At 42.0% G+C, this 17,168-nt stretch overlaps 1 protein-coding gene across 1 annotated transcript; it reads right to left on the reverse strand.

Moving 5' to 3' along the window:
• Positions 1–3,948: 3,948 nt before the first annotated feature.
• LOC306795772 (NXPE family member 3-like) lies at positions 3,949–14,857 on the reverse strand (the record flags this gene model as incomplete). Its single annotated transcript, XM_079294393.1, has 6 exons — positions 3,949–4,502; positions 4,585–4,788; positions 5,785–5,855; positions 10,667–10,965; positions 12,571–13,014; positions 14,756–14,857. 6 exons carry the CDS (start codon positions 14,855–14,857, stop codon positions 3,949–3,951), a joined length of 1,674 nt encoding a protein of 557 aa, XP_079150519.1.
• Positions 14,858–17,168: the final 2,311 nt, after the last annotated feature.

Consider the following 17,168-nt stretch of genomic DNA (forward strand, 5'->3'; position numbering starts at 1 on the left):
AATAAACGTTCTCTGTGCTTGACTTTCAGGAAATTAATTGAAGGGTAGTGACATCAAACAACACTGCATCATGAATCACTGTCACAGCTGGAGACAACATTAGAATCTCATGTTGATGACGCCTTCTCTTCTTAACCACTCCCATGTGCCAAAAGAGCACAGAAAAAGCAAAGAATATGGGCTTCTCTGTTGAAGCTTTAACATACCTAAATTGAAACAATCCTAAAAAAAGAACAAAGTGATTATCGTGTCCTCAAGCTTTTCTTGACCTTTGCACTCTGACTGTCACTTCCATCTAAATAGCTAAAAGTTTAATTCATGTGAAGTATGGAAGATTGAAACTCCCTAAATTAAAACAAATCAAATTACGATATGAAGTTAAATAGATATATATACATATAGATGGTGATATGTATTTTTTGGATGCAATACCTCTTATAACATCAGCATACCACTCCAGGGATATGTTTCTACCACTGAACAACAGCAGCATACCACTCCAGGGATAGGTTTCTACCACTGAACAACAGCAGCATACCACTCCAGGGATATGTTTCTACCACTGAACAACATCAGCATACCACTCCAGGGATAGTTTCTACCACTGAACAACATCAGCATACCACTCCAGGGATAGGTTTCTACCACTGAACAACAGCATACCATTGGCCACTCTTCGATCTTGGCGCTACTAGTCTGAGGTTATCCTCATGAGATCAGTTAAGCCGGTCATTAAAAATGTTATGGTTTTATTTGTTTTCTTCTAAACATGCAGTACATTGTGAATTTTGTGATGTAATACAAATGTCCCTTTATTATTTGTCTTGGGAACATGTATTAAACTCAGTAGCGACTGGTCAATAGAGGGCGCTAGGGTGCCCCCCCCCCCTTGAGGCACAAAATAAATAAAAATAATAATAATAATAAATTATACAAATTATACAAAGACATGCATGTCTCATGCATGTCTCATGCATGTCTCATGCATGTCTCATGCATGTCGCTGGAGAAAGCGCCCACAGGGGTCGGGTCTATGAAGCAGTTTAGCCAATTGCTGATTAAAGATATAAATGTGTGACATACAATTTAGCCAATCAGTGTACTCAAATAGTTTCAGCATGCTCCGTCAGGAATAGTCTCTACAGGCGAGGGCGAGCACGAGCACTATTCCTCAAAGACCCGTTTGAGAGGAGAACTTTGGCGGAAAAACTGCAGTGAAAGAGCTGATCCCAGATCAGCCTGAGACAGCAGACTAGCGTGAAAGGGAAGCAGTACATGCAAAGCTTCTCGACCAGCTGTACACCAGAAAGGTTTGGCCAGCTGGATGCAGTCATGCTAATGACTTATTTCAATTTTTAAAATAACGGGGACAGATCGAGCATGGACAGTTACAGGAGTGAGGGATGAGGAAGTGAGGAAACATGAGAACACCAGGGCACACATGGAGAACTCTGTCAAGCTAGTAATACGAGGCAAAGTGAACATATTTTCTTCTACATAGTTGTCCTCTGTCTCATTTGCTTAACCTGGTCATGAAGGCATCAACATTTAATTGAGTAAATGAAAATGTGTATTTGTTGTGCTTCATTTCTTTGTTTGATTTGTTTCAATTTAGACACTTTAAGTCTTCCATACTTCACAGGAATATGTTATGCTAATTACAAGAAAGGCCCATGCTCATCGGACTCAAATCTTAGTGGCCATTATTGCTTCTTTCTGGACTGATTATCAGTCTGTACTACTGTCAGGATACAGTGACAGTTTGAGCAAATATGACAAAAGCGTCATCTTTATTAAAGTTACCGACTGTACCTTTTAATACTAGATGCAAGAGCTGAATCTTAACTTTAAAAATACGTTTTTACTTTACTTTGTTCAGCTTTCTTATGCTTGACTGATTTTATAAATGAAAGTATACATACAGAGCAGTTTGCAAAGACTAAGTGCATTTATTCCATGATGAAAGACCTGAGCATAAATACATACATTAAAGATATTTGTTTGCACAACCCTTGATTTGTCTATTTTTTTAATTCCCGATAGAAAATCACACTAATTGATGAACAATGAGTACACTTTATTACTACATGAGGACTTTTCTGTCAACAATATGTGCCATCAATACTGAACTGAATATCAAAAGATGGCATCATGTAAAAATATTACTGTTACATTATGAAAATAATCTTGTTTTCTGTTCTTTTGAGCCATAAAACACATTCATTTTTCTTGAGGGAGATTTTCATAAATATATGGCTGTTACGGTAAGGGTATAGATTAATGTTAAGGCGTTTATTATACATTTCCAAAAACAAGGGAATCACTGATGGATAACAACAGTATCTAGAGCAGGGGTGCCCAAAAGGTCGATCGCAAAGGCAGTGCGGGTAGATCGCATGCCAATCAAAAATAATTTCCATCCTCCCAATGCAATTTGCCACTTGATTGACGTACAGGGCAGCCAGTCTGAGATCACGTATTTTCTAACACACGGGTCACCACGTATGCGCGAGCTACTGCAAAACTCAGGCGAGCTAATTAATCTTCCAATTTATTTCTATAACAAGCTAAAGCTGCAGCGCCATGATTTGGGGAACTTCCAAAACCTTGCGTCAGAGCTGGAGACGCAACGGAAGGTGCGTGTAGCAGTTGCGTACTCTCGGTTGCGTTGTGTTTAATTCACCACACGATATCTTTTGATGGCTCCAACCAGACGTCTATTGATATGACAGAATATGGATAGCTGGTAAAAGACAGAACAGCTTCAGTGACTCTCATAGACAACGTCGTGGTCACAAGCTCCGGAACACTGTTAAATCAAAGGGACAAATACTTAAGCTAACTGTTGTTAGCATGTTACTCATGCTAAATGCTAAATCAGTTAAAACCATTTGCTCTAGAAATTATAAATTAAAACAATTATACAAACAAAAAGGGACTTCTAGACATCTCTATATATATCTCTCTATATATATATATATATCAACCTACCATGAAAACAGCTTGCTTCAGACTAGTTCATGAAAGCTGGGCGCACCCCTAGAGTCTGCAAGCAGCCAGCAGAGGGCGCTGTTACACACAACCCACTTGTCTCCATGGGGAACTAATGATACTGTAGCGACCCTGTAAAGTGGGTTTGCCGGTTCTGTGTCGGGAGCTAGTGATTGTGGGGTTAGACCGGAACCGGAAGGAGAGTTGTTGTTGTTGTGTAACACACTGTAGTAGTTCGACGCCGAATGTTCGCTAGAGACTCGGAAATAAGAGTGACGGTTGTGATGAATAAACCTATTGAAAGGACCCTGTCTCCGACTCTGGAAATGGAACATTACAATACGTTGTAAATGATATTTAAACGAGGAAATAAAATGAAAATGATAAGGATCAGCAATAACTTAAATAATATAGTAATACGAGCAACCATTGGCCAGTGATGGCAAGTGGAATCATTAACTATGTTACACGCGCACAGATGGACAAGTGTCTGTCAGAGTTTGACAAACGCTTTCAAGACTTTGCTTTACTCGAGCCAGTTGCTACCCTTATGTGCGACGCATTTCGGGAAGATTTTGAGGTTGATTCACTCGCAGGCTAACATTCAGCCGAAATCCAGGGCTCATGGACAGTTTGGGAACTTACTCACAGAGGAAAAGTATCCAAACATGAGGAAATGTGCAACCTTCTTGACTGCATTATTCGGCTCTACTTATTTTATTTATTAATTAGTGGGCTTAAGAAGTGTTGGAAGTGGGATTTTGTTACATTTCAACATAGCTAGGCTAGCTGTTACATTTCAACATAGCTAGGCTAGCAGTTACCTTGCACAGCAGCTGGATTATTGTGATGTCACGTGAGAGTTGGAATAATGTAGAACTTGGTGGAAACTCAGAGATAACATGTAAACTCAATGTGTGCTTAAATCCACATTCCTCTCCCCCAAGACACAAACATCTAGCTGCCATTTTGAGGACATATGTAGGACAATAGATGGTTTATCATATTCCTAATAATGGGAGGTGGTGGGTGGAGGTTATGCGGCAGGTGGTGGGCCAGGTTCATTTCCCAGGCATCAATCAGATGAACATTCAGTCCTTTGAACATGGCTCTGAGCACCTTGTTACACTGCAGCGAATGCCAGTCGCTGTTGAATAGCGACACTGAAAGGTTTAAATCTTTGGGGTTCCCTGTCCGGATGACGATCAGCGTGCCTGGAGCCCTGTCCAGCAGCCGCACCACCGCCCTGCGGATGCTCTGCAGCCGCCGGATGTAGATCTCCATGGGGAAAGTGCCGAAGTGAGCCCAGATGGTAAAAACTACGACAGTATTGGGGCCTCCGATTAAGTGATCTAGCTCATTAGCAATGTAACAAAGCTCTCTCGTGTCTAAGGGGTCAAAACGGATAGGAGGACCGTGGGAGCGGAACGTCACTAAGATGTTGTTTGCATAGTCCAAACAAATGTGAGGTCCTGTTCTCTCCGGGCTGTGCAGGTCAAACTTCTTAAGACCTGAAAGTATGACAGGGGGAACACATTAAGCTGCAGTGGGAACAAAATCATTTGTTGCCAGAAATCCCTGTGGATCAGCTACCTGATAGAGCCTCGTTGAGGAATTCAAACCACTGCCTGATGGTGGAGTCTCCATACATGTGGACCACCTTGCCTTTCAGACACTGACTGATGGCAGACGCGCTGAATTCGCGGACTGTGGTGCCACCTAGTGCTCGCCACACACCCTGGTAGTAGTAACCAGAGGGTCCAGATGTCACAGTGCTGCTCTTTACCTGTGTTTGACCTGAGAGGAAGTTAAAGAATAAGGTTGGGGTTATCCCAAGAAAAAACAAAACCAAAGTATAAAGTGATTGTATGAACCTCTTAAGTACTATCCTTACTCCCGAGAGACTATGAACACTGCTAACAGCTGAAGCCACAGAACTCTTTTGAAATTGGCTGAAAAATGTTAATCTCTCTTCCGGAGAATGCTACCCAGAATAATGTATTACGCTTCTTCCTGAACTTTCTCATAATTTGTCGTTGTACGGTAAACTCGTACGAGTGTACCACAACAGATTCAGCAAACACTCCTTACTTCAGATAACCGTGTCAATGACCAGCGTAAACATGATGAATGCCACTTATGCGTAAATGAGTGGGCATTCAAGAGAATTATAAGTGACCCCAACAATAGCATATAACGCTGTCATATGTCCTATATTGAAGTCCTGCATTCAGAGATCCATAAAGCAAAGTCTCTAATTTTTAACATCAAAGGACCTGCTAAAGTCAAGGGATGGGATACAATTCATGTTATTGCCGTGTCACCTGAGGGTCGCACTGTCACTGAAATAAAGAAAAAATGGTTCCATATGAAAAATGTCTCGTCATTGATGACTGCAACAGAAAGGGGTCAAATAATTGAACTTGTTTTGCAGTATGAGATGGTCGTATACTGTAGATATTGGAGTTAAACAATAGCATCAAAAGCCAGTACAAATGAATGATGATGAAGTTAGTCTGTATGAATACATTTAGAACTATATTAGCCTATAATTTGAAATCGCAGAGTAAAATGTGAACATAATTATTAAGTGTAATTTATACAGGTATTTCAGACTCAATATTGACTGTTATGACAACTGTAATAAACTCGTACAAGCCACTAAAGAACAAATCTGTTTGTAAGTGGTTCTTGCATGAGGACCATTGTCTGAAACACATTTTGTTTTGAATTATTGTTATAGGAAGTTGTGGCAGTAACAGTAATAAATAATAATTCAATATCATGCTTTACCTTCTTTTTGTGGCAACACGGTAACACTAGCAGGTCCTGAAGCCCGAATGTAGACTTTCAAGTTAACACCCCTGAAGAAAAGCACACATAATATATCTCTTAAAAACACTTCAACATTAAGGACATAGATACAAAAGGAGGGCAAACATTTAAAATAATTTAATCAAACTAGAAAAATCAAGCACTCAAACACAAATGGGAATCAACTGCTAGAAAGTTCATTCAAGATCACACAAAACTTACTTTGTAAATGTAATGGCACTAATTCAAAAAAGTAATGGGTCCAATGACTGTATAATGTTCAAGGTGCCACTCACAGTGATGAACCCAAAGATAATGATAACTATCTACAGATTGTTTAGCATCTTTCATTTTAGAGTTTTACAGGCGGCAAACTAAACTGTTTTGGTTGAGTCTCACCGTTCTCATCAACATATTTTATGGATGGAGCTCTTTCATGCCGGAAACCTAATAAACCAATTGACCCGTTGGCTAGTCCTGCCAATCTAACGCGCACTGGTCAATCAAAGTGGAGCTTTGGCCAACTCTGACAACTATACAGCTCTGCTCTATAAACTCCAATGCAATCCTTTCAGATTTACTTCATTTTCAGGCTCGTTTTGTTGATCTGGAGCTAGTCATGGTTAAACGTTGTGTAATAGTGAAACTCGTTGCCCAGAGAGGTTGGAAGGAGATATGCATTTCTAAAATGTTACGTTTGTAGATTAAAACGTGTGGAGCTAACATCAGCAGAGTACTTTAGCACATCATTAACTCGGGTTCGGACATATGCTATGCTAGCTACTAAAGGTTAACTGAATGTACGTCGTGCTCAAGGACACACCGACATGCGACTAGTGCAGTGATTCTTAACTAGTGGGCCGCGAGCGCCACCTAGAGGGCCGCAAAAAACTTTCAGTTTTGCACCTGTGGGCCGCGAGGGCCGCGGGACCGCATAGGTTATCAATTGAAGACACCAGAGATATCACTGTTGTCCATGAGACGCTCAGTTACAATATAGCTTCCCACCACCTGGTGGCGGTAATGCGTCAGTCAGTTGTTTAACAAGCTGCAATAAGCAGAAGAAGACACTCAGCTAGCCGCTAGCCTGTAGCGAAAGTTATGGATAAGTTATTAAAAAGAAAAAATGAAGATGACAGTGGTGCCATACCCCCCAAAAGTCTAAATGTGTGCGCAAGTACAACCCTGACTTTCTTAAGTACGGCTTTGTGAACGGAGGCAACGAGGCAGAGCCAAGTGCTCAGTGTGTGGAATGTGGGCTAATGCTATCAAACGAAGCACTGAAGCCTTCGAAACTAAAGCGACACGTAGCGACGAAACATCCAACGCTCGTGGGAAAGCCGGTGGAATTTTTCAAGAGAAAGGAAAATGGGCTACAAATGCAGAAAAGGTCTGTCGTGTCACTGACTGGTAACTCAAAATGTGCTTTGAAAGCCAGCTACCTCGTAGCCAGACGTGTGGCACAAAGTAAGAAACCATTCACCATAGCGGAGGAGTTGGTTCTGCCAGCCGCTGTGGATATGTGCCGTGAGATGATTGGGGAGGCTGCTGCAAAGAAGCTGCTGACTATCCCACTCTCAAACGACCCTGTGAGTCACCGTATCGCGGACATGGCCTCAGACATACAGCTTCAGCTTCTGGAAAGAATAAAAAGTAGCCCATTTTACTCTTTGCAACTAGACGAGTCCACTGATATCACGAATGCCGCACTGCTGCTGGTTTTTGTTCGCTATCGCTGGGACAGTAGTTTGCACGAAGACATACTGTCAGGATCCAGGATCCCTGTCTGACCTGACGTTCCATGGCCACACCCTTGAGTGTGCACAGCTGAGGACACTCCAGCTGATCACCTCCTGCTGCCTGACACACCAGACTCATGGCCCACTAATGAGTCTCCTGGCACTACATAAGCTCTGGCCCTGCAGTCTGGGGTTGTCAGGTCGTACCGTCTTTCACCCGCGTCAACCCCGTGGCGTCCTCTGCCCTCCTTGTGTGTACGGATTACACTCCGCCGCTCTGCCCTCCTTGTGTGACACGGACTACTCTCGCCGTCAAGCTGCCAGCCCTCCGGTGTCGAGCCACGGGCCTCACACCGTCGCTCTGCCACTCTGGTGTCGGACCACGGGCTCCACACCTTCACACATTCGAAATAAAACCTGTTCATAGTAACTTCTGTCTCCTGTGGTCTTGCGTTTGGGTCCTACCTGCGAACTCCCACATAACACATACTGTTTTGTGGAGAGCTACCAACACGAGCTACGGCTCAGGAATGTTTCGGCTGCATGGATAACTACTTCACTGAGAACGGCCTGGACTGGCAGAACTGTGTTGGGGTGTGCAGTGATGGTTCAGCGTCAATGACCGGCAGGCATAACGGCGTCGTCAAGCAGATACTTGATCGTGCACCAGAAGCGAAATGGACCCACTGCTTTCTCCACCGTGAAAGCCTTGCAGCAAAAAATATGTCCCCAGAGTTCCATGAGGTGATGGATGTGAGTGTGAAAACCATCAACTTCATTAAAAGTAGAGCTGTGAACTGAGGACATGGAAGCAGATCATGTCCAGCTGCTCTATCACAGTGAGGTGAGATGGCTCTCAAGAGGACTGGTCCTCAGTTGTTTGTTTGAGCTGAGGAATGAGGTCTTCTCTTTTCTCACTGAGAAAAAATATCCTCTGGCACATTACTATGCTGACACAAAGTTCACAGCGAAACTTTCCTACCTCTGTGACATCTTTTCACTGCTGAACCAGCTGAACATCTCACTTCAAGGGAGAAATACCAACATATTTGTTGTTGCAGACAAACTTCAAGCTTTCAAAACAAAACTTGCTTTGTGGACAAAGAGGGCCCAGGAAAAGAGGATGGACATGTTTCCACTTTTGTCTGACATTTTGGAAAACTCTCCTCAGGTGCAGATCAGTGACTCAGTCTCTCAGCACCTCTCACAACTGGCAGAGAAATTCGATGACTACTTTCCTGAGGATCCCAGAGACGGACACGTGGATTTTAGACCCATTTTCTGTGGATCCCACTGAAGAAGATGTTGCTTTGCCCCCACATCTGGAATCCCAGCGACAGCACTTTAAAGTTGCAGTGGGGCAAACTGGACCTGGGCTCCTTCTGGATTGCTGTCTCAAAGGAGTACCCATGTCAAGCACTGAGGGCTGTGAAACACCTTCTCCCATTCACGACCACATACCTGTGAGAATCAGGATTCTCCAGTGTGGCCACAACTGAGACCAAAGCCCGAAACAGACTCAGAGCAACACTGGAGGCTACTCTGAGAGTGAGCCTTTCCCCCATTCCACCCAGACTGGATCCGATCGTGTCTGAGAGGCCCAAGTGTCTCATTAAGAGGTGGGCACGTATGAGTTCACGTATGATAAGGCTATATCTTCATTTGCACTTTATTTAAATTTTATTTCTAGTTTATTTAATTTGAAACTTATTATTTTGAATGTATTTATTTTATTACCACATATTATTTGTCAAATTTGCATTTTTTTCTCAGATTTTTTGAGAGACCCTCTTTTTTTCTGTAGTGAAATCTAATTCTTGATTATTTTTGAGTTAATAAGCCTGACTTGAGCCTTTACATTTGTTCTTGTGTTAGCTTGATTTGTTCCATGAATTGTTAGCCTGTTGGGCTTTGTAATGATAAAAAATGTTTTAACCTCATGTTATTATCTGTGAGACATATTGCTGTTTAGAAAGTTCATTTGTATGGGCGTCTGGATGTCTGAACACATTGACCTATTTGGTCTAGGACGAAGGTCACTCTTCTATCTTAGTCGGGACAAACAGCCGACGTGGTCTTTCTCTATATCAACTGATTCTTGTTAGACTAAACATTTCTGCCGTAGTCTCCTGTGTTTTATCTGTTCCTCTCTGCCGGCTGGTATAAATATCTTGTTTGGATTTTGTGTCTGGAGAGCATATTCACAGCTCACTGCAATACGTGGTGGTGTTTTGTGTTCTCTGTTTGCAAACATTAAATTGACTTCTTGAAACTTTGATCATTCATCGAGACTCTGTTTTTATGTTAGACACTTTGGATAAAACCAACTTCACTCCTGAACTTGTTAAGGAAATATTCCACAACAGCTTCTTGTTGTGTATGCAGGTTTACATACACATGATAAATAAATGTCTTTGTGATCATCACATTGTATCATCTCATTTATTTGACAAGGGTTTTGCTTGTTAAACTGTAAGCGGATTTAATATAGTCATTGAATACAAATCAAACCAAGAGTGAGATCAATGAGTTAAACCAATACAGTGTTAATATTTGAATGGGCCCGGGACACTTTGTGCTTGAAAAGTTGGGCCCCGAGGTCAAAAAGGTTAAGAATCCCTGGACTAGTGGATCGAACCGCCTATCCTCTGATTGAAGGACAACCCTGCTCTCCACTTCGCCACAGTTGCCCGCCAAGTGAAGGGCAATTGTTTACTACCAACCAGTTAACCGCAGACAGACAATGTTAGCGACTAGCAGGTTGAACATAGCGCCACATTTAGATTAAGTTAGTTATTTCCCTCCGATGTCGGTGAAGACCAAAATACAGCTAAAGGGAGAAGAAATATTAAACACAACTCCAAATGAATGCTAATGTCTCCATGTCAACTGGTGTTAAATAGACCAGTGTTTGCTCACATTTGAGCCATATCTACTTTACAAGGTGATCATATGTTAACAGCTTGTTGAGCTGCCCCCAAGTGGAAAAAAAAATCTTTATATTCAATCTTAGCTGCATGTAGTTACAAACTTCTGAAACATTCCACCAAGGAGTTACAAAGGTAACAATGGATGTACGTATTTAGAAGTCACACAAAATTCCAGTCTCTCTGCCTCCTCACCTTTGAAAGAGCTTCTCCTCATTGGCATTGAGAACCTTTGATTTCCATCCTCCATTGTAGTGGTTGATCCTGGCATCACAGCTCAGGTTCTTTGGCTTGTAGCAGAACCACGGCTCGCCTGTACGGAGGTCAGTGTAGTTGCACAGCGGCTGCTGGGTTGGCCTGAGGCAGACGTTACAGAGGGTGGTTTCAGAGAGTGAGCCTGAGCGGAAGAGGCTCTTGAAGTAAATCCTGTCGGGCTGTTCTCTGTTCAGCCTGTTCAGCACTGAGATGGCCTCACCAGGGTGAACCAGAGTCACCTGATGGGATAGAGAACCAGAGTTTTCACCAAGTCAATCATGGTCAGCATATCAATTGAGACAAATACATTGAATAGCTCCACACGTCACATTTATAAAGATTCAAGACAATCATCTCTGGAGAATTGTCAATTCATCTAAACCAGAGGTCTTCAACAGGGGGTCCGCAACCCCTAGGGGGTCCGCAGAGGTACTGCAGGGGGTCCTCGAAATGTTTGGTTGATTAGACAATAAAAAAAAAGGGAAAAAAAAGAAATTCTTAACATGAATCTGTCCATGAGTTCAGTTTTGTATGCAAGATAACAGGTATGTTTATGCATGGCAGTGGCACGAATAGGCCATCACTCATTTTCGTTTCCACATTTATGTTTAAGATAAAAACATCAGTTTGAATAGCTTGTATGCATGATTATCATGCAATTGACAGACAATGTTGACATTAGCATTGGTATCAGCTGACAAGGTATGTTTATGAATGGCAGTGGCACGGCCTCCCTACTCACTGTACCTTGCACATGTTTAAAATAAAAACATGAAAATATTAACCTGTGTATTATTTGAATAGCTTAGTGTTGAATGCAGAATAAAGAGGTATGTTTATACATGGCACTAGGCCCAGTTTAACATAAAACACAATTTTATACAATATAATTATATAGTCGGGGGTCCCTGCTCCTTTGGGGGTCCTTGGCCTGAAAAAACGTTGAGGACACCTGATCTAAACCCTTCCCTGAACAGCGATTGTACAATCAAAGCTTAGCAACAGTACCTAGGCATGGCAGGTCTGTCAAGCTCTAAAACATGTTGAAGTGGTGTGCATGGGACTATAGCAGGAGAGATACTCTGCATGGTAAGTGTTTAGAGAGGGAGTTGTCTTTTTGTGAACTTGTTCAAAACTAAAAAACACAAGAGAAACAGTCCTACAGATTAAGGGAATTAATTCTGTTTGTCTGCTTTCATGTAATCTGCTAATTTTAGCATGAACATCTGACCAACTGGCTACCTTCATAACCTGACAACCAACCTGACATTATAATATAGCCTTACTTCCAACACCAAGGAGTATGTAGAGGTTAGGTAAAGATATATTTTTTAAAGTTACCTTCAGAACTAGCACATCTACTGTGTAGTATTTCCCCAGTATGTGTGAGCCTCCTGGCTGCTGCTGTTCGAGACTAAACTGCCGTTGGCAGTGCTGTCTTGTTTCATTGGATTTAAAACCCCAGCCGATCTTGATATCTGAGACGTTGTGTGCACCATCCACATCAGCCAAACAAGATTATGTCAGCATTTTTTAATTATCATTATAATACAAGGACTAACTAGGTAGCTACAGGTAAATAAATCTGCTAATGACAGTTTGCAGGTGAAAATAAATCTACAATCATGAGAACCTGCTTCGGTCTGAAATTAAAGAGTCTGAAATGACTGAGACTTTGAGTGTTACATCTGTCCCTGTCAGCTGAACAAACTGCATATGTGCTGTGTGAGAAGTGGAAGTTAACAGGCATAGCAACAGTTAGGGCAGGGCTTCGTGAACAATGAATTATGATGTTAAAAACACTTACAATGTCATTACATTAAACATCATGGTTTTAGCGTCACCTCAACCTGTGCGTCTCCTTCCCAGAGTAAAGAGAAGACAGCAGAGTAGCTCCCATTCAGATGATCCACCACATGCCCAGCCACACCTGCTTCAAGCTTCCGGTTGTGCAGACTGGCGAGTAGGAAGTCCCCCCCAGACTTCTTGGGACGACCCTGAAAGTCAGAGGTTTGTATCATGACCTCCAGCTGATCCCCTACATGCCACTCTCCCCCTTTCCTCCCTGGTAGAATGATGAAGGTGCTGTGGGCTGGATCACTGGTCTGCTGCAGGGAAATAGGAGCTGGCAAAAGTGGAGTTTCAGGCCAAGCAGTGGAGTCGAGTATGAGATATTCCTCCAGAGCGTCCTCAGGGGACAGTGGCTGGAAGGTGCAGAAGCTGTGAATCTCGTTCGGGTGAGTGGAGACTCTCGGCATGATGATGATGGAGTTGAATTTAGGCTGAAACTGGCAGTGGGTGGAGAGAGATGGTGTCAAAGATACATCAAACATATGCACTGAAAAAAAATGAACCAAATAAAGTGAAAGGGCCAAGATTTGAATATTATTTGGAGGGTTGCTAACAACTGTTCTCAACATTAACCCAGGGGGAAAGTTTCAAGATAATCTTGCTTTCTGTTTTACACAAGGCAAGAAAGTGAACGTTAAATTCAAAGATTGTTTTTTCGTGTGATTTCAAAGTTTTGTTCACTGAAATTCATGTTTTGGGATATTCAGTCAGAGATACAACTCTGACAGATGCAAAAAAAGGCAGAAAATAGAACCTGTTACAAACACTTTCATGGGGCTTTTTAATAACTATACTTCTGACCCGTTTGTTGAGATGTATGTCTCAGTAAGAACGAATGGGAACCAGTGGGTTGTAACACATGGAGGTTTGCTCTAAAGCAGGGATTCCCAAAGTGGGGTGCGCGAGCTGCCTCTAGGGGGTGCGCGAGAGGAAAAGTGTAATGGCGGTCTGATGGTGTAATAATATTAAATATAAAAAAAAAATGTAATTTTAATTTAAAAACTGTCAGGTGGGACATCTGAAGCTATCAGTCGTAAAAGAGGAGAGGGACAGAGAGAGAGAGGAATCGGAGGCGAGGGGAACGGAGAGGTGCATTGGGGAGAGACCGGGAGAAGAAATCGAACGGGAGTCAGAGGAAGATGAGACGGAGGAGGCCGAAAAGGACGAAGGGATAGCACAGACAAATCGGGAGCACATCGGCCCATCGAGTCAAGGTGAAAAAAGAGGAAACGAGGGTGAGCATCAGACTGGGAAAAAAAGAGTAAATATGATGAAAAGTATCTGTGTCTGGGCTTCACTTGTATTGGCAACGCAGATTCCCCAAAGCCACAGTGCGTGGTGTGCAGTGAGGTTCTGGCTAACAGTCTGAAGCTCTTATTTACGTCGCCACCTGAACACCAAGCATGCCAGTGCAAGTCAAAAGCCCCTTACATTGTTTATATCGAAATTGGAGGAGTTACAAAACAGCCCAAAACAACTGGAGTCTCATTCATGTGTTGGGTCTATAAATGACGCACTACGGGCTTCATATCTGGTTACAGAATAGTGAGAAAGGGGCTACCGCACACAATCGCCGAAGACGTGAGCTTGCCAGCTGCCAGAGAGATGGTGGAATGTATGATTGGGGAGAAAGAAGCAAAAAAGTTGGACATGATCCCGGTGTCCAACAACACTGTGTCGCGCCGCATCGATGCTTTGTCCGAAGACATCCTGGCTAGTCTGTCATTAATTGTAAATTAAATGTGATAATCTGCCTCTGAGCCTGTGCGTGTGTCCTCGCATCCGTATTGCTCTTTAAAAGTGACGCCTTGTGTCACTGAAAGTTATTGAAACTTTGTTGCAGTGTTTCAGGGCGTTTTCACACCTTCAGTTCGTTTGCTTTGTTGCAGTTGCTCCTTTGTTCGGTTTGTGTTCACATTTAACAGCGGACTAAATCTTGTAAACAAATGCCACGCGCGAGCAAACTGTTCTCTCATTGGTCCGATTCTTATGCGGCTATGAAGGCTTAAAAGGCTCTGTTGCTTCTTTTTTTTTTTTTTTTTATTAAGGGGGGGGGGGGGGGTTTAATGAAGACCATTAAAACACACATTTTAAAACAATATCCAAAAACCTGACTAATATTCAACATTTCAAACAGGGTCCCCCCTTCACACGATCCCACTAAAACGAAGTTCTCACCTCCAGAATGTCCATGTGACGTAGCACAGAGATTAAGACAAAGACAGTCAGGAAGAGGAAGAGGCCGCAGAACTCCCTTCTTGTACAAAATGTGGCCTTCATGATCAGTGATTGGTCTTCACCTTCAGCATCAGTTACTTTGGTACTGGATTGAGAAAATATATATAAAAAAACAAATGGTTATTGACACTTTGTAATGCTGAAGAATATTACTTGTTTAAATCTGAACTCAGTTGTGAAATCCTCCCTCTCTATACTAATAGTGTGACATGTTCAGCTTTCAATCTTTAGGACCAAACTAAATCCAGTCACCCAGGAAACTCCTTTGATTGATCATCCGTCAACCAAGGCCACAACCAAAGACAGCATCCCGTCTCTTGCTGTTCAACATGATCCATTCTATCATGTACACTTTGCAACATCATTCAGTCCTTTGTAATCCACATCACACTCTGCAAAGTAACCCTTCAAACAAATATCTGTTTTCACTCTCACGATACAGATCAGAGGTGCTCGTGTCCTTCTGCTTACTACAGTTTTTCACAGTTGTTCAAATCTGGACAAGTTTTATTTTCAGTTCTTTGACATGATTACTATGACTAATAACTGCAGTGTTGATTGTATGTGTTCCTGAAAAGGATCTTGCGGAGGGGACATGGAGAAGAAAACAAAAAATCAACTGTTGAAGAAAAAGAAAAAAGAGCAGTACAGTTACAAGATCTCGCTAGTTTGATGAGATATCGCAAAAGATTTCAGGTAACAAAAAAAACAACGACCCAAAAAATCTGTAATGTAGGCTACATCTAACTAAACATAGAAACTAAACACAACAATGGAGCGCACACACCTGTGGGAGTGATGCATTTTTACCATCTGAAGCGTTGCATAGCTCTGAAACAGCTGTGGCAATCACAATTAAACATGATGACAGCTCAGCAAACTGAAAGCTTTACCTCATGTCTCGATGGTTCAGAGCATCACGACATTAACACAATACACACATCACCACAAAGAGAGATAATATGATTCAAGGCTACAGCATGAGGCGCAACCTTTGCTAAAAAAGAAAGATGGAAGGCTCTGATGCTGATGTAATCAGACCACAGCGTCATGCAAAAGCAGAATATATTTGTCATAACATATTTGTGCCCTCAGATGCTGCAGGGACTTCATCAACTGAAGGAGCTTTTCATACAGTAGCCTATAAAGCAGCTGTAGAAAGCAGATACTGTGTGAGTCACCGACATTCATTCATAGAATGATGCAGACTGATTTAGGCCCTAAATGTAGGCCTTATAATCAGTCCTATTTTAACCAGTGTTTGATTGAATTAAATATTTTTTATCTAAAGCATTAGTCCCAAGGGTGGAGGCATATGCACAGTATGGACGCGTCCCTTCCAATATTTTGGGAGACTGAATCGTCTCGACCAATATTCAAACTTCTGAAATAACGTTTGCATTATCTCTGGAGTGGAAAGATACACATGCACACAGAGAGAGAGAGAGAAAGAGAGAGAGAGAGAAAGAGAGAGAGGAGCAGACTGAGGAGCAGAATCGCTTGTTGATCGATGCGGAATATTGCGCTTCTGGTGTGATCATCATGGCCGTAGCCAGGTATGAGGTCACTGAGGTATTTATTTATCACACAGTCCTCCCTCTCCTCTGTGCTCCGGAATGTGAAGGTGAGACAGTACTGATGAAATGTCTGATTAGAGATTTGAGTGGGGTTGGAAACCGAAAACCGGTGCCGGTATGATACAAGAGAAGGCAAATATGCTCATATTTCTGCAAAATAATTGCTGAAGTTTGAAGCTGTAGTGTGTGTACAGAGTGTGTGTGTGTGTTTTGTATTTATTTTATCTATATTTATTTGAAGTACACTGTAAACTGTTAACAGTTAATATATTGTTCATAGTTTGAAGTTAAAAAGTTTGAAGCTGTAGTTTGAAGCCAAGTGTTTTGTATTTATTTATATTTATCGTATACTTTAACAGTTAATATATTGTTCAATTTGAAGAAAAAAGTATCGGTTCAGGCACCGTTTAGGCACCGGTATCGTTTTAAAAGTATCGTTTTAGCGCCGGTATGGGAAAAAACCCAAACGACACCCAACCCTAGATTTGAGTTGGCTTATATCTTGTACAGTTGAAAGGTGCTTCTGGAATAATTATGTCTCACTCGCACAAGCACAAATAACTTTGATTCTTTTGTGTCTGTATTTCTGTTTGAATGTTATGATCAAGTGAATATAGCCTGCACTCTATCAGAGGTGGTGAAGTTAATATTTACTTGGACGACAAGACACACAACAGTGGGATTTACTGGATGCCTTATCAAAAGTGTTTTCTATTTGTTTTGGTTTTACAGGGCAGATGAAGACAAACAGACTGACGTCAGACTGGTTTGTCTCG

The sequence above is a fragment of the Melanostigma gelatinosum genome, assembly GCF_949748355.1.
Source record: "Melanostigma gelatinosum genome assembly, chromosome: 22".
Taxonomy (NCBI): domain Eukaryota; kingdom Metazoa; phylum Chordata; class Actinopteri; order Perciformes; family Zoarcidae; genus Melanostigma; species Melanostigma gelatinosum.